The sequence below is a fragment of the Athene noctua genome, chromosome 3 (genome assembly GCF_965140245.1).
Source record: "Athene noctua chromosome 3, bAthNoc1.hap1.1, whole genome shotgun sequence".
NCBI classification, from domain to species: Eukaryota; Metazoa; Chordata; class Aves; order Strigiformes; family Strigidae; genus Athene; species Athene noctua.
Genome location: NC_134039.1, coordinates 11,137,191 through 11,164,957, shown reverse-complemented (window position 1 = coordinate 11,164,957; position 27,767 = coordinate 11,137,191). Strand labels below are relative to the sequence as shown.

At 41.1% G+C, this 27,767-nt stretch overlaps 1 protein-coding gene across 1 annotated transcript in view; it reads right to left on the bottom strand.

Moving 5' to 3' along the window:
- LOC141958365 (tyrosine 3-monooxygenase-like) overlaps positions 1–26,163 on the bottom strand; it is a 30,740-nt gene extending 4,577 nt beyond the window's left edge. The window contains exons 1-10 of the mRNA XM_074901153.1: positions 25,966–26,163; positions 24,880–25,054; positions 21,344–21,432; positions 18,070–18,137; positions 16,874–16,924; positions 12,992–13,137; positions 8,402–8,537; positions 7,680–7,749; positions 5,956–6,012; positions 2,836–2,931 (exon numbers count right to left, since the gene is read on the bottom strand). Of these exons, the coding sequence (XP_074757254.1) occupies positions 2,836–2,931; positions 5,956–6,012; positions 7,680–7,749; positions 8,402–8,537; positions 12,992–13,137; positions 16,874–16,924; positions 18,070–18,137; positions 21,344–21,432; positions 24,880–25,054; positions 25,966–26,163 (1,086 nt within the window). The remainder of the gene's footprint in view (positions 1–2,835; positions 2,932–5,955; positions 6,013–7,679; positions 7,750–8,401; positions 8,538–12,991; positions 13,138–16,873; positions 16,925–18,069; positions 18,138–21,343; positions 21,433–24,879; positions 25,055–25,965) is intronic.
- Positions 26,164–27,767: the final 1,604 nt, after the last annotated feature.

Here is a 27,767-nt window from a genome sequence, read left to right as displayed (position 1 = left end):
CAGTCTAAGACTGCAAAACGAGCTTTGCAAGAAACTGAAGGCTATCTTCCAGTCTTCATCTTCTCTAACAAAACTGCCTAGCCACTGCTGTATTTCTAAAAAAAATGCATTCTACAAAATAAAAACAGCATTACACGTATTTCCTCTCTTCAGTTGTAAAAGAAATGGTACACATTTTCAACTTGCTAGCAGGTGTTTAGGCATAGGACCTCAGTACTTTACTCACACTGCCACTGTCTATACTGAAGTTAGAATCAGATGCTTATGCAGACTGGAATGATTAAATGGAAACATTTCTGTATTTCAGTTTTGTTCCAAATAAAAGTCTGTGAAATGAATCAATCAGCTGTAAAAGGAAACTTCAGCACTTAAGGCTATGGATATAATTAATTTGTATACAGGAAGTTTCAGATGCTCAAGGTGAAGTCCACAGAACCCATTAAGCTGCTGTCCCAGTGATGAACTTGCAGAGCTCAAATAGGGATTGTACAGGGCACATAGCAGCATTGCTGGTGAACGGCTTGTCCATCTTCAGACTGCCTTAGGTGTTCCATGCAAGATGGACACCCTTTTGGAAGCATGGTAATCCTTCTTCATTAACTATTGAATATAAATGCTATCACATCTGTATGTAGTATTTCAGTAATATAATGGACGAAGACCTAGGTGGACCCAGCTGTATCAAAATTTTATCCAGCAGCATTACCTGACAACCACTGATGATAACAGCAATGACAAGAATCTGCCATTTATCCACTCAAGGTCAGTTACTACTTCCATTGTCAACCTTAAAGGTAGGGAATTTGAGATGCAGTTATACTTCTGTATTATATAGCACAGTTTTGTGAGCAAGCAATTCTTGTCTACTACTTTGATCAAAAGCAGAAGAGTTTGTTCATGTCTGGTGAAGAAAAACAGAAAGAGAGGAGAGAGACCACAAGTCTGGTACATTCAAATCCAGCCACCAAAACTGACCATTTCTGATGCGACCTTTACTTTCATCTGTGTCAAAATTAAACAGAAAAAGGAAATAACATCATACAGATAGATTCTGTGATGAATATTACTATGAAAGGTACGTAAGTATTGGAGACATGATTACTTCTTCCATTTAGTACCTTGTTTAACATGTAAATGCATTTGATTTAAAACTATAAAGCATTCAGGCAGGCACAGTAGAATAAATGTTGCCTTGAACTGTGCTTTGATATAAGACCTTTTTGAATTTACCAGGTGAATAAAAGCAAGCCTAGGTTTCCTGTTTGCTGGCTGTGAATATAGCAAGTACTGAACGATTCTCAGAAAAACAGTAACTTCAGCTACAGATAGACATGTAAACCAAATGCATTGCACTGAAGCCTAATTTGTAAGGGAGCTCATTGATCTGTTGTTTCAAAACAGTATGTTTCACTGTTGTACAGATGAGTGCTGTGATAGCGCTAGCACACTTCTGCTCATGTTCATGAGCACAAGATCAGGTTGCTATATAGAAAGAAAGGCACATTTATTTCTCTAGAAGGCTAATGACCATCCAGATGTCTCAGCTTGTCAAAAAGAGAAAGCTCTGCAAATCATATATCATAGAGTTTGCTCAAAAAAGTCTCCAAATCACAAGTTTGGGAGACAACCAACGCTCAACTTGGCAGGTGGTAAAGTGAAGGCCAATGTCTGGGAGGGTTCCCCTTTCTGTATGTTAACTCTCAACTGCCCTTCTGCTGGGATTCCCATTATAAATGTCTTGAGATACATTAACATGTTGTTTCTTCCTTCTGTCAATTGACTGGGAATCAGGTTGACCTGTGTACCATTAGGAGAGTTTTGTAATATGTTTATTGTTATAACAATCCAACTATCTCCCGTTATGGGAGTCCAAGCTGTGTTAATCCAGCCATGGTTCCACGAGAATGCATTATGTAGCTGGCTGTTAGGCTGTTGTGTCTACATGTTAAGCTTAAAATATATCTCCCAAGAAAAAATTGATTTCTGGATTATAAAAATGCTTGAAAAGAGTGCCTTTTGTTTTCCTTTGGCTCTTAATAATTCCTAAAAATCATTTAGTATCTGTACAACATGAAGCAATTGAGACCTACTGACACCAGTTTACAGCTTTTGCACTTAGAAACTGATGATCTGTTTCACTGCTCTGCAAAACTGAGAAGAAATTAATATCTCCCCTATTAGCTCTTTGTCCAAAGGAAGGGAAGCCCATAAGCTTTCTGTAAAGGTGTACAGTCCCTCTTTCCACAGTTAAATTGTCCAGGCAGGGCAGTATCAAACCCCTGTATGCAAATTTTCACCTACATAAAACTCCAGCTGGGATTAGTTTTGAAATGTATTGAGGAACGTAAAATGCTAAAGCATTTTCTCTTTGTCAGTGTCCATGCTATTTACAGTTTCTTTGCACTTTATACGATCCAGTCAGTCAATGCCTTTCTGATACATATGTGAATGAAAGTCAATGGTATGGACGAAGTAGCAGAGTTCAAAATAGGCATAATATTGCCCTCTAGTGAGTAATGCAAAAAGGTACATGAGTTTTATGTTAAAGCCAACTGTCTTACTACTGGCTAGGAGCAGTAAGAAGCAAATCTAATGTTTTATAGGATGGTTGCTTTCGTTGCATTTCATCTCTGTAGGTGGAAGACAGGTACAATCCTATAATAGTTTTTCCCCTACTCAGTAACTTCTGGGAAGGGAGAAATAATTTCTTTGCAAAACAAAAATCAGTATTTTAAATCATATTGTTTTATGTGAGGAAACAATAATTTGCTTTTACCAGAGAGTTCAGAAAACTGGATTATAGAAATCTTACAATACCATATGTTTGACACATACCATAAGCTCCCCATAAGATGAAAGCAGTCCTGCCCCGTAAGCTTTGATTGATCCGTTTTGCTTGCAGAGACCAAACTCCACAGTGAACCAATAAAGCTGGTAATAAGAACAACTTGTGAAAAACAGTCTCAACAGGCAATTCATTGTTAAGCTTCTCATTTTTCCTTTCATTTTATCCTCATTCCTTAACATCTTTGTATCTTCAAATTTGATAGTAGTATATTTTAAGAAAATTATTTTTTCTCTCAACGTATATATCACACACAAATTATAACACATATTTTTTCAAAACTTGCCATCCTTCCCAAACTCACTCCCCCCAAAAAAGGAAAAAAAAAAAAATTACTAATGATGATTACATGGGTAAATAAAGTCATAAAGTCCTATCCCCTTCTTTCTTTGGAATATGTTACAAATTAACCTGCAACCTCTCAGCCCTAAGCTTCATTATAGTCAGTGGAAGCTGACAGATTTCAACCCATATTCCCCAGAAGGACAGGTAGAGCCCCACAGAGGGTTCAAGACCCTGGGAAAGGTACTTGAAAGAACAATTTCCCTCCTCCTTTGTCTGTGTGACAGCATTCAGAAGAATTGAAGAATGGCATATCCCTTAGCAGCAATGTACCCCTTAAGATTACACCAATTACAACTTTATCATGCTCCAGTAGAAAACAAAAATACATCTCTCTGGGTTTTTCTTTCCATAAAACATGATAAGGACTATATTTCTTTACCTGCTGGACAGTAGTGTGATAAAAGCAACTCTTGGCTCTGCCAACCTGTTAACCCTTCCCTTATCATAACATCTAAGGAAATGAACAGTGGAGGACCAGTTCTGGACACAGCCTGGCCCCTGAGCAGCCAGATAGGTGTTGTGTAAAAGAAAAACATGGAAAAGGTGAGGCATTTCAAGAATACGGCTTTGTGTCACAACTCTTCCAGGTTCCTTTAGGGACACGTGTCTCTCTGCTGCCTTATACACAGGACTGGACCTTGGCTTCAGTTTAGCCCTAATTATTGCATTCTCAGCACCCTTCCCAAAGAACTGCAGGCAGTATGTAAAATAATGTGAATCTCTATTATTTTGTCTATTTTGCCTCTTTCTTTTTTTTTTTTTTTCTTTCTCCCACCTTCTTTCAATGTCTTACAATTTAGATGACTTGGTTTTAGCCTGCAAATTTACCACTAAAGAAACAGCATGCCAGGATCTTTCTTTCTTCAGAATCCTAAGGTGCTTTTTCTACAGTTCAGCTAATAATTCTGCATTCTTATTGTGTTAATAATCTTTATTCTTATTATTTCACAGTGAAAAGTCTTTCAAGTATCTCCTCATTTTGCAGAAGGCCTTTCTGATGAGAATGAGACATGAGAGGAGGAATTATTTTTAGTGTTTCCTTGGATATCCTGTATTTGGCTTTTGCTAGTGATGTTCTTTTGGCTCTCACTTTTAACAGGGTACAAGACATGGCACTAGTGGCACTCTGTGGATGACATGAACACTGACAATTTCCCATCTCTTGTGCATGGATCCACCTGCTTAGAGAAGTCCAGGAACGGAATGAAATAATGGTATTTCAAAGTCTGTCTTACAAATGTAAGCCATTGTAACAAGCAAAGTTGAGGTTCTTTAAATAAACTTTTAGTTATCTTAAATGTTGTCATATCATCTAAAGCTAGTTACCTACATTTTCTTTATAATTAACAGAGAATGACAGGGACTTCCAGAGAGAAAAAAGTGTTTATGTTAGACATCTGTGTCACAGGAGCTAATATGTTACAGGTTCTTCTCTGTCTTCACTTTCCAGTGAAAAACAGTAAGCCTAAATTAGATGTCTAACCTTTAAACAATTGAAGACTGAGGTGTTAATCCAGAATACGTTTACAGTTCACAATACTTGGATGGTGCTTGCAAAATTGTATTTTCACAGATCCTGAACTGCAGGTAGCCCTTTCAAAAAGGTGCCCTTATTCTACCTCTCCAAACCCTAGCTGATACTATGACAATTTCAAATATGGAACTTAACATTCTTCTAACCTTAACCCTACCTCTAATCTAGTTCTAGAGAGTCCAGGGACAGGGAGGGGTGCTTGCAGAGGAAACCACTGGCCACTGGCTTTCATCCAATATTATCAAGACCTAGGTAATGATGCAGAATGGCTCTATGGGACTCATAGTTCTTTTAACCCTAGCAAAGACATGGATCTTAATCTTACTTTAGCCTCTCTACACCCTGAGAAGGGAAATTGCAGAGGAAATGTGAACGTGTCACTGCCTCTTCCCCCATAGTCCCCACATATCACCAGCCCAGGACCTGGATAATGCTACAAAAAATTCAACACTTGTACCTTTTGCTCTCCAAACTCTAAAAATACTGCTAGTGTTACCTAGTCCTGACACAAGGATGGATACATGCAGATAGATTTTAGGCGAGCCATAATCTCCTTCACACAGTGCCTCATTCTACTTCACCATGAGTGGGGCTGTGGGCTGTGTGAGGAATTCTAGGAGTAAAAATTTCCTCCCATTCCTGAATGAGATCCTCTCCTCCCCTGAAAAAAAAAAACATCAGGACTGGGAAATGGCTGTCAGAACAAGTTAAGATGGCAGCAAGGGGCTGCATGAGTTGTTTTGAGAAAAGTATATATAGTCTAGTGACTCAGAACCAAATGATAGTACCTGCTCTCAAATTGCTCACCTATTTTGTGAGATTAATGAATACAGGGTGAACCAAATTCTGATGGCTGCCTGCACCTTGTGTAGGAGAAAATGCAGGAATCACATTATATATTCAGTCTATTAGGCGAATCTGTAAAGCGAGCTGGGACCCCCTGTGGCTGAAATTGTAGAAACTCAGCTTCATGAATATATTCTTATAGAAGAAAAAAAATATAAGCACTTCCTCAGGTGGAATCACATGCTTCTGGACTCCCCCAGAGGGACCCCAGCCCCTCCTCCATCATCTGCCTAACCTGTGGATGAGGAGAAGAGACAATCCAATTGATGCTCCCATTTTTGTAGCTAATTGGAGACACTGGTGAAGAGTCTTCCCTTCACAGTAAGGGATATGCAGTGAATCACTTGGGTTTTGCCTCTGATATTAAACTGCCATCTGTACTTACTGTGGCCAGTTTCTCAATCTCCGCTTCAGATGATCCAAGAGAAGCCAGTCCAATATCCTAAAGCAAGTAAGCAAGCAGGCAGTGTTACACTAGTGTGATTATTCAGCCCAAGGGAGAGAAAGAGGGGAAGGGGGAGGACCACATCATTTCTAGCATGAATAGCATGAACTATTCATTGTTTTTGTCACCCAAAATGACCTTCCATGGCTTCCAGGATGCCTACCTCTCCCTGGCCCCCTGCTACATACCACTGGGAGCCACATTAGATAAGTGTTTAATCCTCAGCGTTCTCTGTGTAAAGTTAACCATCTCTTGACTTAATGCTGAACTATCCCTGGCAAAAATTTATAGGGAAGCATGAGAAGGAAGGACAGCAAGGTGGGTTTTCTGTCTTTCTTTTTGACAGCCCTTGTGAGTGGGTCAGATCCGTGCAGGGAGGATTCTGTTTACTCTCATCTGCACTTCCTGTTGTTATTCTCACAATAGGAATCTGTAGATGTCTCTTCTTAGCTATCCCAGGAGCCATATCATGCAACAAACAAACAAAATTAGGGCATTTTCATCATTCATCTTCTCATGTTGAATGGAACAAAAAAAAAATTTCATGGGGTGAATTTTAACTGTGAAAATAATTTGTGAAAAAAAAAAAAAGTAAATGTGAAAATTCATTTAATGTGTTCCTGTGTTGTATAGACTGTGTTATAGATGGGAAAAGAGGAAAGATGAAACTTTGGAAATTGCCATAGTCTCTTATTTTTATTGTGTCTTCAATTCTGGTATTGAACTGAACTGAAGAGATTTCTTCCAGAATAAATTATAGACCACTAAGATATTTTAAGTACTGCTCATCTGAATCTGATAATAACGAATATTTATGACCAAAATAGAAACTGACATGTATCCAAGTCAATACAACTGGAAACCACACTAAATGAGGTGAAATGGCTTCCTTTTCAAGACATTCTGACAGGGATCTATATCATGTAACCCCTCTGCTCTCATTGCCAGGTTCCACACTGGCCACTGGTTGATAATACTAGAATATGAGTTATCTTCTTCCCTCTGCTATGGTTTTGAGGCACATTCATAGTTCTGAAGTCTTTAATTATGTGAGGTCATTGAGTTCACTTGGGTCTGACACTGACTGCTCATACTAAATAGCCCCTTATTCTACAAAGAAGCTCTGTTTGCTTCTTGGAGCCTCCTCACTACTGTGAGCAATGCTGTGAGAATCTGGTGAGTTGTAAAAGGAAAAACAACTCTAATGAATGACATGGTGATGGACACAATTAAAGTATCATGTGAGATAAAAATGTACATCCAGAGACAGAACCAGCCTGGGGGCTCAATGGCTGTTGCTGGTTAGGTTCATGTGGTGTAGGACAGGGAGCCAGAGGAACAGTGTAGTCAGTACAACTCAAACACACAGCACCGCAGAGGCTCCACTGGCATCCTTCTGCAGACTGACACGGCCCTCCCACAGAGAAGTCCCACAAGCACTGCCTGCCCTTCCTTTTACACGAGGTCCACAGGGAGCGGTGCTACCACTCCCTTGGAGTAAATGTCTCCCTGGGCATTGCTAGCCCACCACCCACGGAGGATGTGACTTGGGCACAATCGTCTTAAAATAGCATTTCAAGCACCATGAGCTGCATGCCTTTGAGGCATGTCTGGCCTGCTGTGCAGAGCAGTTTGTTTAACAACCAGCAGAACAAGCTTCTTACCTGTGAGAACTGGGCAAACTCCTTGTCAGCTAACATGGGAACATGACCCAACAACTCATGGCAGCAATCACTGGAAAACAAGTGACCTTCATGTTTAATAAAGGTTTCTTTTCCTGCCCTACATGAAGGACTTTACGCAATAGACTCCCAAAGGGAGCTAGAGGTGGGGGGCTAGTGTGAGGGCTGCTCTGCAGCAGCTGCCTCCATACCTGGCCTGGCTCTGCAGGGTGTGACAGAGCATTCCTATCTGCCATGGAGACCCAGCTGCCCCCCACTACCTTGGCTATTGTCTTATTTGGGATGGCATGGCCACTAGTCTCCTATGTCACAATATCTTTGAAAGGTCCCTGTTTTGTCCCAGCATACAACAAAAGCGTCTGTGCAAACTTGTAATTTCTCATGAAATGTAATTGCTGTTGTCTGGCCAGCACTTACTGGGAGAGTTTCACAGCAGGGAATCAAACCCCAGCAGATGGTAACTGAAGGCAGGATGAAAAGATTAAACCAGATATTCTCCAGTCTTTTTCTTCCCCAGACAACTTTGCAAGAGAGACAGAGACCCACACCCTCTCATGCATGACTTCCCCTTCTAACTCTCCTGCTACCAGTTTCTCAAATTGTTTCATTCTGTGGACTACTGGATAGAGCTCCAGAGCTGTTCCCAAGAGAATCATCCCCAACACATTCCAAAAGATGGGATGGTGCCAGAGCATCAAACTTACGGTTCCGGGGAATGCATAGGAGAAGAAAAATGCCTTATATACTGTGTGCTCGGGAAGACACGAAATGCCAGGCTGGCAAGGAAGTCACGAGCAGACAGCAGTCCTGCAGCTGGTCTCAGCTGGAAACCTGTTCTCTCTGCAAAGGGAAGTGAGACTGAATTTAGGTGTTTCTAGGGTTAACTACATGGCACACTTACTTCAGGTCAGCAGTTTCAGCGGACGTTTGTGCTCTGTTGCAGTAGCTCCCTCTACCTAAGCATAGTAGGAACATTCTGATTTATCATTATCGACATTCCCCTGTACTGCTATGGGTCCAATTACTGCAACATCAAGCCACCTAGCCATCCATCCTCCATTCACACAGCAATGATAGGAGGTATGAGAGTACTGCCTACCCCAGATTACATTTTCAGCACATTTACACACATTTATCTACTATGTCCCACATGTCAGTGATGTGTCTGAGGTCACATATGATTATTATGATCAAGCAGGGGCCAGAAGTTGCATTTTCAGTCCCAGCTAGTCTATTAATTTTTGGATTATCTCTCTTGCTTCCTGTATAGCATATGTAAAAGAAAAACGAGAGTAAGATAGAGGACACACCCCACCCTTACCCTTGTTTGAGAGCACCGGGCTCTTCCCTGATGCTGGGTTACTGTTCAGCCCCCTCCTGCAGACTCTCTTATTCTGTGCACTGAAGCCTCTGGTACCTTGCACTGATGAAAACAGAAGTACGAGGACCATGGGTATGCTCCAGTCTGAGCAATTCTTCTCTTCCTCACTGGGCCTAGTTCAACATACCCTAGAGGTAGAATTGGAGCATGACAGTCAACTTAATTTCACTTTGTCAGTGCATGCTCCACATGTATAAACTAGTTCAGGGCTGGCAAAACTTGTTATCAATTTTATCTTTCTGCCTGGACTTTGTTAGAATGGGAACACACAGGAGAAAGAACAAACAGGTCCTCGTCAGAGATAAGGGTGCTGGAATTTGGTCCTTAACCACTCAACATCAGTTTCCATCAGTGCTCTCACCTATTTTTCCCCTCTGTTATTTTTCACAATTTTGTTTGTCTAGAATAGACTACACAGATTCCTAGTGATACGATCATACGTGTTTTGCTTTACATGTGTCCACAGAACAGAACAGAAGAATGCAATACTTTTGCACTGTGATTTCAGCTTGTGCTATCAGTGTTACCCCAGGACACCCTCCATTACTACAAAAGGTCTGTGAGAGACAATAATAAAATAATCAGAAGAATACAAAATCTACATTTCCATGGGAAACATGTTGGTGGTCTGCAAAGCTAAGAAAATTGAAAATCATTGCTTTAAAAGAGAGCCAATGATAATCTTTTTGAAATCCTATATTCAAAATCTGTGTTGTATTCTCAGCTCCCATAAATGACATTTCATCTTCTTTAAAGCATAGAAGTACATTTTAAAAAAATTCAGAAAGGGCTTTATTCTTCGTTCTCTATCCATATTCTATTGTGTCATGAAGCCTGGAACATAATTTATTTTATGTAAACAAACAAAAAATCCCACCCAGAAACCAAGCCATTTACAAGATTTGTTTTGGTTTGGTTTTTAATGTTTCTTCCAGCATTTCTTGTCTTGCTCTGTCTGGCTATTAGCACTTCTCTCATTTAAAAAAAAAAAAAAAAAAGAGAGAAGAAAAGGAAAAAAAAAAGCTTCACTGAAAGAATTAGAAGTGACAAAACATCTGAAGCTATACAGGACAAAAGAAAAAGTGAACTGCAAGGAATGCTTCTACCTGACAGTGTGAGGGACTAGATGATTAGCATTTGCAGTGGTTATCTTCTATTGCTCCACTGAAGTCAAAGGTAATGGGTACAGAAGTGCCTCAAAACTGAACAACAGCAAAAAACATCTATTGAAATTATGTCTTTATCTTTGTCTATATGCTGAGTAAAGGCATCAGAGTTAACTAGGGAATCAGAAGTGGTTGTAGAATGACTTACTATTCTCCCCCCTCCCCAGTTAAGAAAGCAGGGTGTTTGGGGGAATAGAGAAACCATCAGCTATGCCTCCTTAGGCACTGGCCAGGAGCTGCTGATGCCATACTAAGCCAATCCAGAGCAGTGTGAAAATCTCAGAATCAAGTCATCTTTGGGCTAAATTCTGAGTCTGAGTGAAGTGAAAACTGCACCAGCTGAAAAATGTATCAGACGAGAACCAAGCCTTAAGTAACTCAGTTTTGGAAGGGCTATGAAAAAGTCTAGGGAAATTTATATTGCTTTAGCATCCATGTTGGAGGAGCAGGAGGGAAAATGAAAATTACAGCTTATGTTCCCTGAGATGCCCTTTTAAATATAGGCCAGTGAATCAGACAGTCTGCTGATGGAACAGACTTGGCCAGTTGCCTTGAAAAGCCAGAGGAAAAAGTTATCTGCTGAAGGTAATAGCTGCAAAATCTGAACTTCTATTTCATTACTGCACAATAAAACCAGCAATCAGTAGAGAATTGGAGGTGTGGCTGATTGGACCTGCTGCCAAGAGATCTCTGAAATCAAAATGAGTTGAAGAGAAGGTCCTGAGCGGTTGACCTAAAGTGATCTGTAAGGCTTAATTCTTGGATGAAAAACTTATGTATACAGGCCTCTGCATTGTAGTGTGAGCTTGCTTGAGTTCACTGGCTGTAATTTCTTCCAGCTGTGGAGGACAATGAATGCCTAAATCCAAACATCTTTCCTAGAAAGAAAGATGTGCCTAGGTTCATCTAGTTAACCCTTTAGAAAAACACTTGCCATGTTAAGTAGTCACATGGTTAATTATTTAAATTCCCTTTAAGTAATTATGAAATACTTATGATGTAAAGTTCATTTTTGTTCAAACCAGCTTCACTAACAGGCCAGGTAACACTAGACAGATCTTGTAGTTCAGCTTGTATTGAAGTCAAAAGAAATTTCTTGCTTGAGTTTACAGATACTGCTGAGTAAAAGAGAAGGTGAAAGTTTATCTTGCTGTGTGGGCTGGTTATAACATGATCACTTTCTCTCCAGGATATCCCTCTCTCTCTGCGTCCCTATAGTTTATTATATTCAAAGCTGTGCCAGGACAGTTTTTCAAAGCTGCACCAGAGGAGGTTTATACCCAATGTTAGGAAGCATTTCCTCTACAAAACAGTGAACAGGCCTAGACTCCAGGCAACCAAATCCTATCAACCAACATAAGAAATACAAATAGTATTGTGACAGGATATTCTTACATTATCCTAAATTATCCCACTTTGAAATCACCTGATTCACTTAAAGAATATGAATATCTGTAGTAATGAAATCAGCATCACATGATTTCTGGAGCTCCCTGCTGTCAGCTACTGTGTAAATGAAATAAGATGAGATCAACTACTTCATGAGAAAAATATTTATCAGTCCAGTTACTATAAGAGGGAAGTAAGATGGATAGCTGAATAGAAGGGAAAATACATGAGAAAATACATAATGCATGCACAGAAAAATTCCTGCAGCTGGATGTGAAGGTACTCATAAGAGATACCTTTCATATGTCAGCCCTCCATTCCTTTATACTGAAGGTGCAATAAAAACTTTGTCATCAAACAGCTTAATCTTCCCTAAAAATGGCAATGTTTTAGAAAACTCTTAATCAAGAAAAAGCTTATTCAAGCTTACTAGTATCACCTACTGTTACATGGAGCAGCTTACTTGATTTCCCAAAATTTTGAATTTAAATTTAATTTCCTTAAAGCTAATCCATACTTTTTATGTCCTTCTGTCTGGCACATCTCTTTGTGACTTAGAAGGAGCAAGGAGGCTTTAAAGACTATCTTCACTCATTCTTGAAAATGGTAGGAAAACAGCTGGTTGACACAAAACACCTGGCCTTGTGAATCCAAGCAGCCTCATAAAAATAACGCAGGCTCCCTTCCTTTACTGCCCCTTGCTAGCCAGCCTCCATCTAACAGCAGGCAGGTTAGCCTAGCAATCTTACGTGTCCTTTCAAGATCACAGAGTATTAACAGAGTAGCACCAGAACCTTTCTGCTCTCATCTGCCACACAGTAGGTACCAGAGTTCAGTGTGACAGGTGGGTCCACAGAGAACGAAGTAGTGTTGCTTCAAGGCAGCTGTTGACTGACTAACAGGACCTCCTGGAAATCATTTCCTCTAGGGCATATTGACATCTTGTCTCATGCATCAGAAAAAATTAGGATTTGAGAGGTATGTACCTGTACTTGTGTTTGGGTCTTACTAGCAGCATAGCTATAGCAGCATAAAATACAGCCAAACCCATAGAAAACCTGTGTGTGGAAGTCAGGCTGAACAGTGTTCTGCTGTGGCTGTACAGCTGCTAATACTGGAATTAGCTGGTTAGTGCTACACCAGCTGCAGTTGCTCACAGAGCAAACACAAATTTACTGACAGCTTGGTCCCTAGACATTCCTGGTATTAATGCCCTGTGCTACAGCTCATCCTGCACAAGGGAACTCTTTATCAGCTCTGCTCACCAACTTTGGTCCTAACACATGGTTTATATGTGTATGTGATGTACAAACATATCCAGGAAACACTAGAATAAACCATAGTTCATAGTGACTGACCTTTTAAAAATCTGGAGACGTCCTGAAGTTGAGGTATGTTATCCTCTTGGTAGCCGCAGTATTTCTCCAGCTGCTGGAAAGCATCCAGGTACTGCATACAGGCATGAGTAGGGTAAAGGCTGCTCAGCTTCCTGTAGACTTCTCTCCTGAAAAGCAAAAGACATATAGTGTGACCCACCTCAATAAACCAGTACTTAGATGACCTATCTACAGATCCACAGAGAGGCATAAAGCCCCAGCATAGGCAAAGGTCTAAAAATCTCAGCTGAGGACAGCTGGTGCATGAAAGCTGATGTTTGGGTGGATGTAGCAAAGCATAAGGGGTTTTTGTTTCACTTTTCCTTCAGAAGATGGGTTCTGTTCAGCAAGTCTGTTTTTCCCTTCCTACACTCTCCTTTAATGTAACAAGACTCTAATCCTGATTCAGAAGTTTCCTGATTAGGTATAAGTGTGCTGGAAGTCCCAGGGAGAAAGCTGAGGCTGTGGCCCTCTTTATATTGTGTGGTGTAGGGATAGAATAAGTCAGGTATTCCCTCCCTCTCTACACTGGGGTGCAACCTGAAACACCAGTCCCTCCATCTCCACGCTAAAGCCTAGCCTATATTTGACTCTTATAAACCTCCCCCTAAAAAAGCATATTTTCTGATACTGAGGAGTAACATCTGGGCAGCCAAAGAGGTTCACATTTTTGCAGTTCAAAATGCCTGGCATGGGCTATGTATTTGAAAGACATGCCAACTTCCTGAAGCATTTAGCCCATTATACAAAAAGAGACCAGCTGAAGAAAAATATATATAACCAGGTTTGGACACAGTCTTCAAGCTTCTCCTAAAGCTGATGGTGCTCAGATTTAGAGCTGTGGTTTGGAATATATTTAGTTGTTGCAAAATATAAAAGTAGTAATAAGATGGCAAAGAACCTTATAGAAATGGTTATTTTTGTTCAGACATGGCCCTAGGGTGTTAACAATTTTATAAACATTGTTTTATGAAAATTGAGATCATTCTTGGAAATGCTGGCTGTGGAAAATGACCTTTTGTTGGTTTTGCATTGTATTTTTTTTGTGATGCTATTGTTGCTATGGAGGTGATAGCCAGTCCCTGGTAATGGCTCTCTTCATTTGTACAAATGTCTTACACGATGTGGGAGTAATGAACCAGAATGGGGGGGAGGGATAAAAACCGTAGGAGGAAAAAAAAATAAAAGAACAGAGGGAAACAGTGGCTGCTGTCACTATTGCAAAAACCACAGGAGACTGGGCCATTTCCATAGAAGAATTAGGAAAAAATGAGGAGGACTAGAGTTCCAGTGTTGCCCCGACTTATTTCCCCATAGAATACTACTGACTTCAGTGGGATTGCATAGGATCTGAACCAGTACACAGTTCATCCCCAGGCTGGAGACTAGAGAGATCAGTCTTGTTCACACTTCTGCACATATGGTCTTTTTCATAAATGTATCATTCTACTGTGTGTCCAAACATTGACTTCCACAGAAATGTAGGCAGTCTCGGAGAACAGTGATGAATTATCCAAAGCCGTGTCCCTCCAGAGAATAGTGATGAATTACCCAAAGCTGTGTCCCTCCTCTCTAAGTACCTCTAAGGAAATCATCTAAGTTCACTCCAAAGTCAATAGAGTAGCAGATATTTTCAGACAGCAATATAATTTGCCCTAATGTACTGTCTCAGATAGGTGTAATGCCTCACTGTATGGAGGTGCTATCATGCAAAGGACCATTAAACTGCTACTTGATGTTATTCCAATCCAGAGATGGAAGAAGAAACTGCTGAAAGCACAGTCTATTAAATACTCTAGAAAGGAGCTTCGTAATGAAGGATGGAGCAAGCCACTTGAAGGACTTTAAAGGCAAGGAGCATATTTTACGTACATGTCCTTATTCTTTCAGAAAAAAAAATGGCACTCTTCACCTTTCCTATGAAGATGTGACAGGTGCATCCCCATAATTTTGTCCTAGATTCTCCTTTTTTCTTATATAGCTTTTATCCATAAGATGTCTTATGACTATTTAGTTTCAGGGTGTTCCAAGAAGCTTGCTTGAAATCAGAAACTCAGATCATCAGTACCCTCTGTTTTCTGAAAGTCAGATTTCTTCATTTGCTTAGTTTTCATTTTTATAACCATGTTGCTACAAACTGAAGGCATCCAACAACTCTTCAGAGTGAATAGCAAGGGAATTTAGTCTGTGCTACAAACTTCCCGTTCAGTTGCACAGTGCTCAATTAAGTTGTGCTGTAATGCAGCTGACCTCAGGGCACAGCCCCAGGGAGCTGTGACAACAATTGGGGGATCTAATTTTGGAAACAGCTTTACATAACAAGACAACCTTGGTTGCTGGGCCTGGTTCTTTGGGGAAATGGGCAGATACTCCTTTAAAGGTCTACTCCATTACCACAGTGGGACTAATTCTAGGTGGAGAAGGGCTGGAATGACGGAGGTTGGCAGCAAAAGAGGAAAACAGGAAAGAACACAAAATTAAATTTTCTTCAATATGATATTCCCACACACCATCCCATGCCAAGTTTGTTGGCTGGTGGTAGCAGTCATGAGCATGACACTGAACATCAATCTTTGACAATTGAAAGATGCTATAAAAACCTATTGGAGCTTAATAAAAATGTGACCGCCTGGATGAGTTGGATGCAAGATTTCTATGTGACTGTGGGTAACACCCCGCAAGCTTTCTATGACACAGTAGGTATTATTCAAAATAAAATAATCACTGAAAAAGATGAGATGGCCCTGTGGTTGAGGTTCTGGCATAAGACATCTAGTGTATGCATTTAATTCCTGGCATCGACATAAATTTTGTGTATAACTTTGGGCAAATCACAGTTTAACTCTAGTTTTTTCAGTTCCATAGATATAAAATGTGGTCATCATTCTTCATTTTTCCCACCTTTAGGCTGTCTTTCCATTTAAATCATAAACTTTTCTAAACAAAGACTCTCATTATGTGCACATGTGGCACCTTGCACAATCCTGGAACTCTGCTTTTAGTTGGGACGTTTGAACATATTTATGTTTGTGTTATACAAATGTGTAATTATTGCTGCTTACTGAGATTTGCTAAAGTTAGTGGGAGAAAGTGGAAACAGAGGTATATGAAATAAGAACTCTGCTTTCTTTCAAATCTGCCACATACTTCACAAAAAGTCTGCAAACATGCTTCGAATTGAATTAATTTTGTTTATTTGTTTAGGGTTTAGGTTTCTTTGAGTGGCAAATTTTCAGGAGAAACAAAGCCCCTCTGCAGAAATGCTGCACCCATGTAAAAGTAGCTTGCTATCATTTCATATGACATCACAGGCCTTTTTACAGAGCAAATAATGTATTCTGGAAGAGCACTCCAAAATTTCTTTTACCTTCCTTTTGAGAGAATGACACCTATTCATGTTAACAGCAATGAATACTTGCAGGAGAATAAGCAAGGCTGGTTTTTTCCTATGAACACTGGATCAGCCACATCCTATGAATGAACTTCCATCCTGTGTGGGGGCATTTCCTCCTGGTGACAGCTTTAGAAAGCTGATATTTCTGTCACCACCTTAGTTATGGTTAATTAGAAGTCAATTAGAAGAAGTTATACTATAGGCTACAGGTGTTTTCTGGCTTCTGATATCTTGATGGGATTGGCAGACAGGGGGGATGATCAGGAAAATGCATTTTGCTATAGAAAGTGAATAGTTAAGACCAGTCCTGAGAATGGCTTTCTGCAAAACAAATGACCAAAAGGTAATACTTAACCAAGGAGTAAAATCTAAGATGAATAGATGTGGTTTTTAAATGTTATAACATTGCCAATCTTCACCAGCACTGCTGTGGAATGGTCCAGAAGTTGGAGTGTAAGTAACAAACTCACCAAGTTGCAGTCTCCTGTGCTGTGTACTCAATGCGAGGCAAAGGGTCTCCTCTGTAATGAAGACAGGAAATAATGCACGTGTCTAAAGCAGGTTTCACATTCAGTTTCCAAGCATTATTTATGGCTGCACCATGAATATTTGCTGTAATTAAGCTCAAAACAGCAAAATAGTACATAATTAACAACTTACTTGTCTTGGTAGGCTCTAATGTGTGCATTTTCGCCTCTGTTCCAGCGTGGGGAGGAACCAGAGGAATATGGTAATAAAGGGAGCTATGTTCTGCTTCACAGAAGAAAAAAGAGGCCTTCAGGCTTACCCTTACCTCTGCTGAAGGTGATTTAGCAACGAAAATGCAGTGTGTGCCTGGAGGATGTGATCAGCACAGTATCGTTGCAAAGAAGCATTCACAAACTCATCAGCAGAGAGCTGCCCAGGCTTACACTGTGGTTATCACTAACTTCTCTGACGGGCGGTTTTCTCTCCTCTTCCTCACTGTTGCTTCTTCAGTTGCTCTGAGTCAGTTCAGTGTGTGTCTTTGTGCTGTTTTTTACTGCGCTAGCTGTGATATATGGTGGCATTGAGAGAACTGTACTCAAATAGAAGTCTCTCACGACTTGGGAGTTTTCATCAGTTCTTGGACACCATGAGGCTGATAATCCTCATCTGATCAGCTCTGTTAGACAGCAGTGTGATTCTGGTGAGGTTTTACACATAAAGGCAGAAATATTTTCAATCACCTATACAAGACTTAGGAGGTTTTTTGGGTAGTTAATGTACATGGCTAGAGACATTTTGACATGCAAATAACAAAAAGAGTAAATTGCCTTTCTTTGTCAAAAATATGCTCCTAAAACACTGTTCCTTATAGTTCTTTTAAAAAGGTTAGCCTCAGTTCAGGAGCTAGTCCTAAAAGGAACTGCAAAATTGAAATGAAAGAGTCATATTGAGAAATCGCCTCTGCTAAGACAAAATATAGCACTGAAGGAGATGCGAATGCAATCCTAAGATTTTATCTTAAGGTGTATTTGCTGTATTGTGGGAGAAGTCTATTTTGTATGGAGTGATTGAATTCTGTTTTCTAAAAGCTAGCTCCACTGATACATTGACAAGACTAAGTCTGGTATTTCTTGCACAGGAAGATGTCTGAAAGTGCATGTAGACTGCTGAAATCTCTCTTCAGCAGCCTTGTACTTACGCTCTGTAATTAAAGGCAAGGTCAGCAAAGAATGCCCTCCTTTTCTTATACTCCGGGTCACCGTATCCCTGAGTTAGAAAACAATTCAAAAAATGTTTTACATTAAGAGAGATTTGTGGGCATAAATAAATTTGCTAACAGAAGCGTTGAGTAAACCTAGGCCTCAAATAGGTGGTTTTCTCTGAGGCTATGAATCCTGAGCCTTACAAATGGGGTAAGCCAAAGTCTGCAATCAGTTACATCTGTGACATTTTGATGAAAATTTGGTGCCTGTGACCAGAAAGGAAAGTAACATGGCTTGGTGGGAAGGTTTTGGAGTTGTTCATAAACATGACATCGCAGACCATTATAGTTACAGACAAATTTAAATGCAAATCACATTAAAAATTGAATTGAAATTGCAGTGTTACTTCTGCTGGGGAAGAGCTGAATCTCTAAATTGTTTCTTTTCTGCTCTAAGCATGAAGGTTGTAACATAGGGCTGTGATGGACATGATGGTACCAAGCCTAGTACCACCCAGCCAGAAAAAGTAAATTGTGCCTGCACAATATCCTGCACTTTGGGTGAAGAAAGAGTCCTCACTGGCTAGAAATCGTTAGAGCCACCACTGAATCTGTAGAAAGTACAAGTTTTCAACTCAAACCCCTGTTGCCCATTTATTACCATGTTACGATAAAGACAGACGCAGTGGTATCTGTTTAAAGGGGCAGTTTACTTATTAAATATCAGAGTTTTCTTTTTGCCCCCTCAATGTTTACTAGAAGCTGAGATTCAAGCAGGCTTCTCCAGCTATTAAGCATGAATAGAGATGTGGAATCAAATTCATTTGAATTTTACATAATTCATAATAGGAATAAAATCTGAAATCTGGCACTGTGTTACTAATATAACTCATAAAGCAGAGTTGATCAGCATCACTGTACAAATATTTATTATTCTAAAATATTCTGAGTTTACTGGAACAACTTTGCATACTACAAGCCAAATTTCTCCCTTAGGTTTATTCACATAATTTTCAGTGTAGCAATAATACCAGTAATACTGCACTTAATGAGTATTGTGTGCGTGAATTTGAAGAAAGAACTGGATCCCAAGAGCATGTTTGTTTTCGTCATGTGTTATGGATAATATGTTCATTCAGATGCCACCCTTGCTTGTCAGTAGCTCTAACAAGTCCACGCAAAACACGTGGAAAAGCCACGAGGCCAGGCTAGTGTTGATGCTGTGACTTCTCAGCTTTGTCCCTGATGTTCCCAGGGCTCTGTGCCCTCACTCTGGGCAGCAGGAGCCTCCCTGGGAGACCACTACAGCCAGTGTCAGGGTGCCCCAGAGACTGGTGTCACAGTGTCATTGGTTTGCTTTTCTGGCCATTAAAGAGACAATAAAGAACAAAGTGAAGCTGTTGAGATGGAAAAGTGAAGCTGTTGAGATGGACAGTTCAAATTACCTATTTGGTACTAAATGTATATGCAGAATCTCTGCTGAGCCACCATAAATGTATTTGGTACTTTGCTTCAACCTGTCCATTTTTGAGCCATGCTTAGCAACACCATAAATGAACCCACACTGTGCTCTCTCCTACCACAGACAATGATTTTCAGTGTTTGAGCTAACTTGTTTCAAGCTAGTTTAAATATTTATGCATTGCACTTAATTCTGCAGTGTAGATTTATCCCTACTCAGTACTTTGGTAACTCTGAACCTTTGGTGCTTTCTCTCATTCTCTTCAGTGCTCATACCTCCTATTTGGCAAAGTAGGAGGGGAACTTAGTCCAATTCAGAAAATTCCCAATGTGAATTCATATATCTCTTGAGAAACAGCCTCAGAGCTAGCTCAGAAAAATTACAAATACTTGTGTTGTTTCTATCACAAAAATGTGAGGAAGAATGAAAGATGCCCTGGTTAAGGAGGATATGAAGCTCTCCCTAGAGCATTATAGTTTAATAAGTGATTCTTAGAACTGCACATAGCTAATAACATTAACATCGTATGGGTTAATAAAAGGGTTTAAATATAATTCAGACATTTAGAAAAGGGAATGACAAAATCTTGTCCTTACATTTTCCAGTGCAAAGTCTGTACTTTTTTCCCTTTTCATGCATTGCTTCTTTGTGATGTTTGGCAGAACATAATTCTGTGACCTGCCTTGTTGATCAGCAAATGGCCCTTTGGAGTCCCTTATTCGTCTGTACCTAACTCATGCTTCATCACACTAAAGCTGGAAAACTTTGATGAGCAACAAGTGTTTGTTGTTCCAAGTACTTTGCCTTACTTTGTAGAAGGACTCTACAGTGCATTTTTCCTCTTCCTTCTATTAGAGTTTCTGCTTATGGCAAGGCTAAGAGTGCACACACAAAACTGTTACGAGTAAAGCCCTTCTTGCAGCCCACTCATAACCAAGACATACTGCCTGAATCCAAGGAAAAGCCCATCACAAACATTCTAACAATATTTTGCAGAGTAATATCAATAAATACTGTCAAAATCCTGGCTCCAAAGACCTTGTGAAAAGTCAGATGTAAAGTAGGATTATAATCTTTCTAATTTGCTTCCTAATTAAACTTTAGATACTTACTTCAACTGAAATCACTAGACCTTTTGAGCTTCTTCAGACACATTTAAATCTCAGTTCAGGTATTATATTCATTAATCAGTGCTGCCATGTATTTATCTTATTTTCTCTATAGACAACCTTTGCAAGTTTAAGCATAATACACCCCTCTGTGGGATCTGAGGATCTGGCATTTATTAGTCACTAGTTCTTTTCCGCTTGTCCTCATTACCATCCTCTTTACATCTGCACTTGAATGAGGTATATGTAAATTTTTAAATGTGTGTATGGAATATCTGAAAGGTCAAAACATAGAAAACACAAAAAGCAGAAATCTGAGGAACTTGATTGTTATGTGGACCAGCTAGTAAAAAGTGGAAATACTTCAAATATATCAGGGGTGAAATAATAAACAAGAGATCTTTTTAAACTAAACAATTAAATGGAAACTCATGCTAAAGGATATGTTGTATAGAAATTGCTTCAGCATGTGCCTTATGTTAATCATACATACCTTGATGGATCAAGACCCATAAGTTTTTCTCATTATTAAGTTATTCATTCTATACTCCCTAATTCCAGTGAAGATCAGCCTTTATCTGATCCTTCATTTTCTCTGTCCTTTCATGAGTATTTCTTTACTCCTGAAATTTTCCTTACAGAAGTTTCCCTACAGAGAGTTTCTTTTTTTAAAATGAAATAACAGTGATGTCAAACTTACAGGGTGACCATGGTCCAAACTGGGGTCATACTTAGTGATCAGATGGTGACACTTGTCCAGATCTTCGATTTTTCTGGGGAACCAGGGCACTGGAGAGAAAGCAGCAAGAGTTAAATGAGATAGGATCAAATAATTTTTAAAAGACAAAAATTAAAGGTTGTGCTAAAGGTTACAAGCTTTCTTTTCATCAATATCTAAGAATATTCATATCTACATGTCACCATATGTCAGTAGTTTAATTCATTTGCCAACCAAACTGGCAGGCTGGATGAAAAATTATCTGAAATTAACTTGCAATGATAATCTCTCAGTTTTAATTAGTAGAAACAATTTTTAAAGGCAAAATCATTTCCTTTTTGGCTAAATGAGATGTTCTGTTGGACATAGCACAACAAATTTATTTCTACATTTTGGATTTAAGAAAATATTTTCTAAAAAGTAGTGTAAATTTCAATACCTTTAGAAGTAAAAACATTTTAAAAGGAAAACATGAAATTTCTAGAAACAAAACAGGCCAAGAAGTATCTTGATTGTAAGTTTTTTCGTTCTGACTCATTTTTCTATTTTTTTCAGCAACGTTATTCTAGCATTAGCTGAATTTCCAGTTTCCTTCCCCTGAAGTGGGGACCTTTTCTAGTGACTAAAATAAAAGTAAAGTGTGCTCATTATAATTTAAGTGCCAGTATTTATAACAAATTATTTAAAAGAATACTCAAAAAATACAAAGTTCATATTGCTTTCTTGAGGTCAGACTGGTGCTGTGATCAGACTTAGTGTGTTACAGATCAGAAAAGGTCTATTTGTCATCACCTTAATGTCATACTTGACAAGAGATCTCTGTACTGAATGGCAAATTTAGCTTTAACCCTATATTATATCCAGGCACAGAGAGTTCACAAAAGTATAGGGCTACAAATAACACACTGATGCTGGGAAATTCCGGTTCTTTCATGCAGTTATGGCTAATTCTGAGGTAAGAAGGAAGAAATACCAGTCTGACAAATGTCTTATCTCACTCCACAATTTTTTTGCTGTGCCTTTGTCTTTGGCTATACCGATGGTTCTGCATGCAAGATGCCTGTCCTGCCATCTATGGCCATATCTCCTCAAAACCTGTACTTGGTCATGAGTCCTCCAGCGAATGTCCCCATACACATTTTGCCTATCCCTTTACTGAGTCCTGGGACAGAGCAGACAGGCTAAAGGAAACAGGAGGAAGGACCATGGCAGAACCATGGGACTGGTTACAGAAATAGATGTTGCCAATAAAACAGGGATAGTGCTGGAAGATGCCAGTTTGGCTACATACGTCTCTGCTTCATGGAAGCAGAGATAACCACTGCTTTTCTCAACGGAATGCCAAATTAATTTGGGTTAAAGCCACTACGGGCAGGGCATTGTATTATCACTGCCCTTCAGCAAACTGCCTGGGAAGACCCGTCTGGCTCACCTGAAAACTCCGAACGAAAGAATAAAAAGTCTGTGTGGGGAAAAATATAGATCAATCCAGGAGCTGGAGCCTCAGGTGCTGGGGATAGCCAGAACATACATATTTACATCTTCTCAGAAAAATAATTGCTGACAAGTAAGCGTGAAGCGTGTTTATACAACTTAGATATCTCCTAATTACCAATATGCTCTCACAGGCATCTGCAGATCCCACTAGAAAGTGAAGCTGCAGCTAGCCTCTTTCAATAAGAGGCACTGCCACTTTCAATAAGATATACCAGGAAAATGGGCCACTAGCCAATCTTAGACCTAGGGGCTAGATGAGCTGAAAGTCCTCTGACACTTTAGCACCCCTGAATTCACCTCAACAGGACCAAAACCACGAAGAGCTTTAAAGTCAAAACTTCCAAATCCCCCATTCCTGCTGGTGCCCACACCTAAAGTGTCTGTGGGCCACAGATACCAACTGTCTGACCCTTTCATCTTGAAATCAAATTAACTGCTTAGGACAGTACTGAATTCTGGAGCCTGAAACACTCAGAAAAGATTATTTACAAACTGAGAGGTGCTCTGCATACATCTGAGCTAACTTAGAAACAGACTCTGACCGTTTACATGCCAAGTATATTAATTCTGGCATCATTACATCCAAAATCAGCCTGATGATTTTTATGATTGCTGTTCAAAACCATTAGAAAAAGGAAAATATTAAGAAAATTATGTCCCTAATATTCCTCTGCTTTAACGATAAGCATATCCTCTTCTAACAGTCCTTTGATTTTAGTGTAGATCCCAGTCCCAGCATACCTGAAAGTAACTGCTATTTCTGAGCACAAACCTCTCAACTCCCGAGGAAATCCTAAATAAATGCTTCTCAGCTCCAAAACCTTCTTTGGCTCTCCAGTTTCCCTGATGACAGTGATACCCTTTTGATATCTCCAAAGTCCCTGAGAACAGCTTGACATGGACTGTTTCTCGTCACAACCCTCAAGGTGAATTTTAAGCAACACCCAAAGGTGTCCAGGCAGAACTGTATTATCTAAAAGGGTCCTGAGGATTTCTGCCTGGCCTCATCAAGGGTGGGAAACCTCCTGGCAATTCTATATTCAGAGAATGCAACCTATGAGCTGGACCCTCAGCCTTCTCATTTATCTGGGGTAAATCTGGCATCCTCAGGATTGTATTAAAGGTGTTGCAGGTTGTTGTACTCACTAATCCTCTACCTGCAAACTGGAAAAATACCGGTCTACCTCTGGCAAACTCACTTTTCATCCTGATGTCTGGTAGGGATGGTGACTCAAATACAGCACAGGCAGTGGAGTAGCCACTTGCAGTGCTTTGCCAGGTGAAATACTGTTCCTAAAGTGCAACCTTTGAAGCTGCACAACCTCCAGACAAGCTTTTCAGGTGCCTGGGAAAATGTCTGATGCTCGTTACTCCAGAGTTGGCAGAGGTTCTGTTCTCTACAGGAAAGTCATCCCCTGGTTCTCTCAACCTGCCCAGTACCTGAAGATGTTCTGCTGACCCTCTCTCCCTCTTGCACTCTGAAAACTTCTTACAGCTTGTTGTATTTAGCCTTTTTCAGTGAAGGAGCAATATACCTCCAGAGAGTCCTACTGGACCCAGATGACAGTAGCCAAGACATCATAAACAGACAGCTACTGCTTCTTTTAACAAAACCAATGCAATACACCACAAACAAATGAAACATTCAGACTCTCTGCTATAGCATTATGTTCCCATCAAGTGTATGTGTTCAACCTCAGAGCAGTCAGTTCTCTGCACAGGTCTCAGCACACAATCTTCCTGTCATTTAGGAGTTTCCAGTTTCTCCTCAGCTTCTTGTTTTGCTGATCTATCCTTCTCATCTCCCTTTTTGCTGAAATGCTTTTTCTTACCTCTGTTTTATGATGAGGTGTCTCTTTCCACACCAATGGGAATGATCTTGGTTCAGGGAAAACCATCATGCAGTGAAAAAAATGAATGCACACCTACTTTCCAGTCAAATTAAAATACTATTATGAAGCTAAACTAAAAAAGTTACTCCAAAAGAAACAGAACAGCACTAACAGGTGCATGTTTCTTACCTTTGTATTCTCTGCTAGTTTTCACATCCTCTGCTGCTCTCTTTAAGGAGGTGATAAGGACACTAACATCAGCACTGTGAACTTCACATTCAACAAAAATGTCAAGATCATCAGCAGAGTTCTTGGGCTTTTTGGCTTGTCTGGTTTCAAAGTGATGGATCTGAATTTCAAGTGTCTGCAAGAGCCAGATGTTCATATGATGAAATTTCTCCAAAGACTGAAAATCCAGGTAAGTCTAGATACACTTCTACAATGTCTTTAAAAGGGAACTAGAAGAGGTATTAACGTGAAGTACATGTTAAGCAATGAAGCCTAATAATGCCCAGTTTAGAAAGAGCTAAAATATAGGCAGAGATGAAGATGAAACACTGTAGAATTAGGTAGAGATAGATGGAGATGAAAGATGAGATACTGTCAACAGTAGCATTTCATCTGTTCAGAAAGAACAAATTAGTGCCTTGGTAACTCTTAAAACCCTGGCAGAATGAAAGCAGATCTATTGATACATAATAACACCATAATCATTAAATAATTGCTAACAATTAAAAATAAGTAACAAATACAACACTTTTCTTTTGAGTTATTCATTTTCCAGATGAGAGTGAGCACCTGGTAGGGATACTTCAAGTGCCCAGACTATATAATGCCTGTACGATTTACAGCTCTTGTATCTCCTGCCTAATATGCAGAGAAAATTCATTGGCTTCTAACACACCCACAACCTGAGTGCTTGAAATGCTGGCCTGTTATTTAGTCGTGGCTGGTATCACAACTGCTAGAAAGAAATAATAGATTAGTATCTGCTCTAAACAGCCTTTACATAAAATGATGATTCTTCTAAATGCCTGTGTCCAGCTGCTCCCTCCCTCCAGAGCACTCTCCTTCTTCACCTGGAGAGGCCAGCCAAGCTCTCTGAGCAGCTGTAGCAAAACAGGGACAGTGAGAAAGGAGGAAGGCAGGTGGAGGTGTAAGTCAGGCAGGGAGCAGGAGAAGGGTGAGAGAGCGTGAGATACAGAGCGTGAGAGATGGAGGCAATAGGTACAGACGAGAGGGCTCAGTGGAGGAAGGGAATAGTGAGGTCTGTACCTCAAAGACTCTGACTGCCTTAGAGAGTTCAATCTTCCTCACGTTGCAGAGGGTGAGGGTCAGGATGACAGTGGCTCTGCTATCCTCGCTATTGGTTTCCAGGCTTCCTTGCCTGCTCAGTGACTCTATGCCATGTTTCTCTTTCTCCTTGCTGGCCTCTTCCTTTTGGCCTGATATCCCCACCATGTCAGCCTTCATTGGGAGACAAGGGAGTGGATTGCAGTTGCCAGGTGTTGAGTGGAAGCTGCCTGAGGATGTGCGTGCTTCTCCCAGAGCAATGGCCAGGGGATGTGATGGGAGTGGAGATGCAGTGCGTCTATGTGGGTGGTGAGATCAGAGCTGCCAGACAGCAGTGAAGTAAGCTGGTTGCTACTGTGTTTGGTGTAGGAACATTTATGTTGGCCATGCCAGACACATCAAGGGAAACCGCCTGCGTAGGATATGCACAAGAGTACAAGATAACCCTCCTCCTCTGAGTAACTTCAAAGCGCAGCCCTCCTGCTCTGTTTGAAGGTCTCTGCAAGCCGTTCAACTCTGGAGATGGGCTCCTTTGTGGGAAGGCAATTAGCCTGAACCCCATTTACATCTCCCAGTCTGGGTTGCCCTGCACAGTTCCCTTCCTCCCCACCCTTTCTTACCTCACTGGGGCCCTCTCTGCATTGACTGTGCCCCCAGGGAACCAAAGGGGCTCTTCCCCCAAACCCTAGCCTGATCCAGAGTCAAAGTTTGTTGACTGCTTCTGAGCTTTTGCTGCCCACGGGATCTGACTGAGCTGAGTGCTGCCCCCCAGGCTAAATTCCTCTGTTGGAACTTGTTTCTGTCATTAATTTATCTCCAGTGGACTCCAAAAAAACTGAGTCACATCTTTCTCACATCTGGCAGGGCAAGTTCAGGGGGGATTCAGCTCTGGTCCTGCCAGAGCATGGCATCCCTTGATATCCACCAACGTGTTCCAGCTACAGTGTGCTGGAGCCCCGCTGAAGTCATCCTGCCGGCTCACAGAGAAGATCACCCACCCTCTGTCCTCCCTTTGCAGATGGAGCCATCTCTGACGCGCCCTTTAGCTGGTCCTGCCGGGGTCACAAACCCCAGTGGCATATTGCTCTTGCCTCCTCCCTGGCCGGAGAAGATAAAGACAGAACAAACAAATTTTGTTCTCCCCGGACCATGACAGCAGCGTGTTTCCCTCGGCCCAGGACGGAGCGCTGGGAAGCTCTCGCTTTCCCCCTCTATTGCCTGGCGGAGACAGACAAACCCCGGGTGGATTTTGGAGCCCGGTGCCCAGGAGGCGGGTCTCGGGGGCCCGAGGAGCAGGGGCCCGCCCAGGCCTCGGCCGCGGGGGCGCTGGGGGGGCGGCGGGCGCCGGCCCGGGAGGAGCCGCCCGCGGGCAGGGCAGGGCGCGCCGCTGTCCGCGGTGCTGAACCCGGACCCCTCCGCGGCGCGGACCCTTCCGCGGGCCCCCGCCCTCGGCCCAGGGGGCTCCGGGAGGGCAAGGGGGCACGTCAGAGGCAGCTGAACTGCAGCTGAAAACTGAACGGGGCGGGGGAGAAGGAGTGGGCTTTAAGGGGGGAAAAAGCTCTTCCCACTCCCACTCCTCAGCAGCGGCGGCAAGGCTGGGCACAGGAGAGTAAACTGGGCTGGGTCTGACTATCTGAGTCCAAACTGGGCCTCTCCCATGAAGGGTGGTGCATGCATCCCCACATCCAGGCCACAGGCATGGCATAAACAGCAAATGGCACAAGGTCTCCTAAGTCCAGCTACATGTGGACATGTAGGTGAAAGCCTGAGGGCTCAAGATGCAT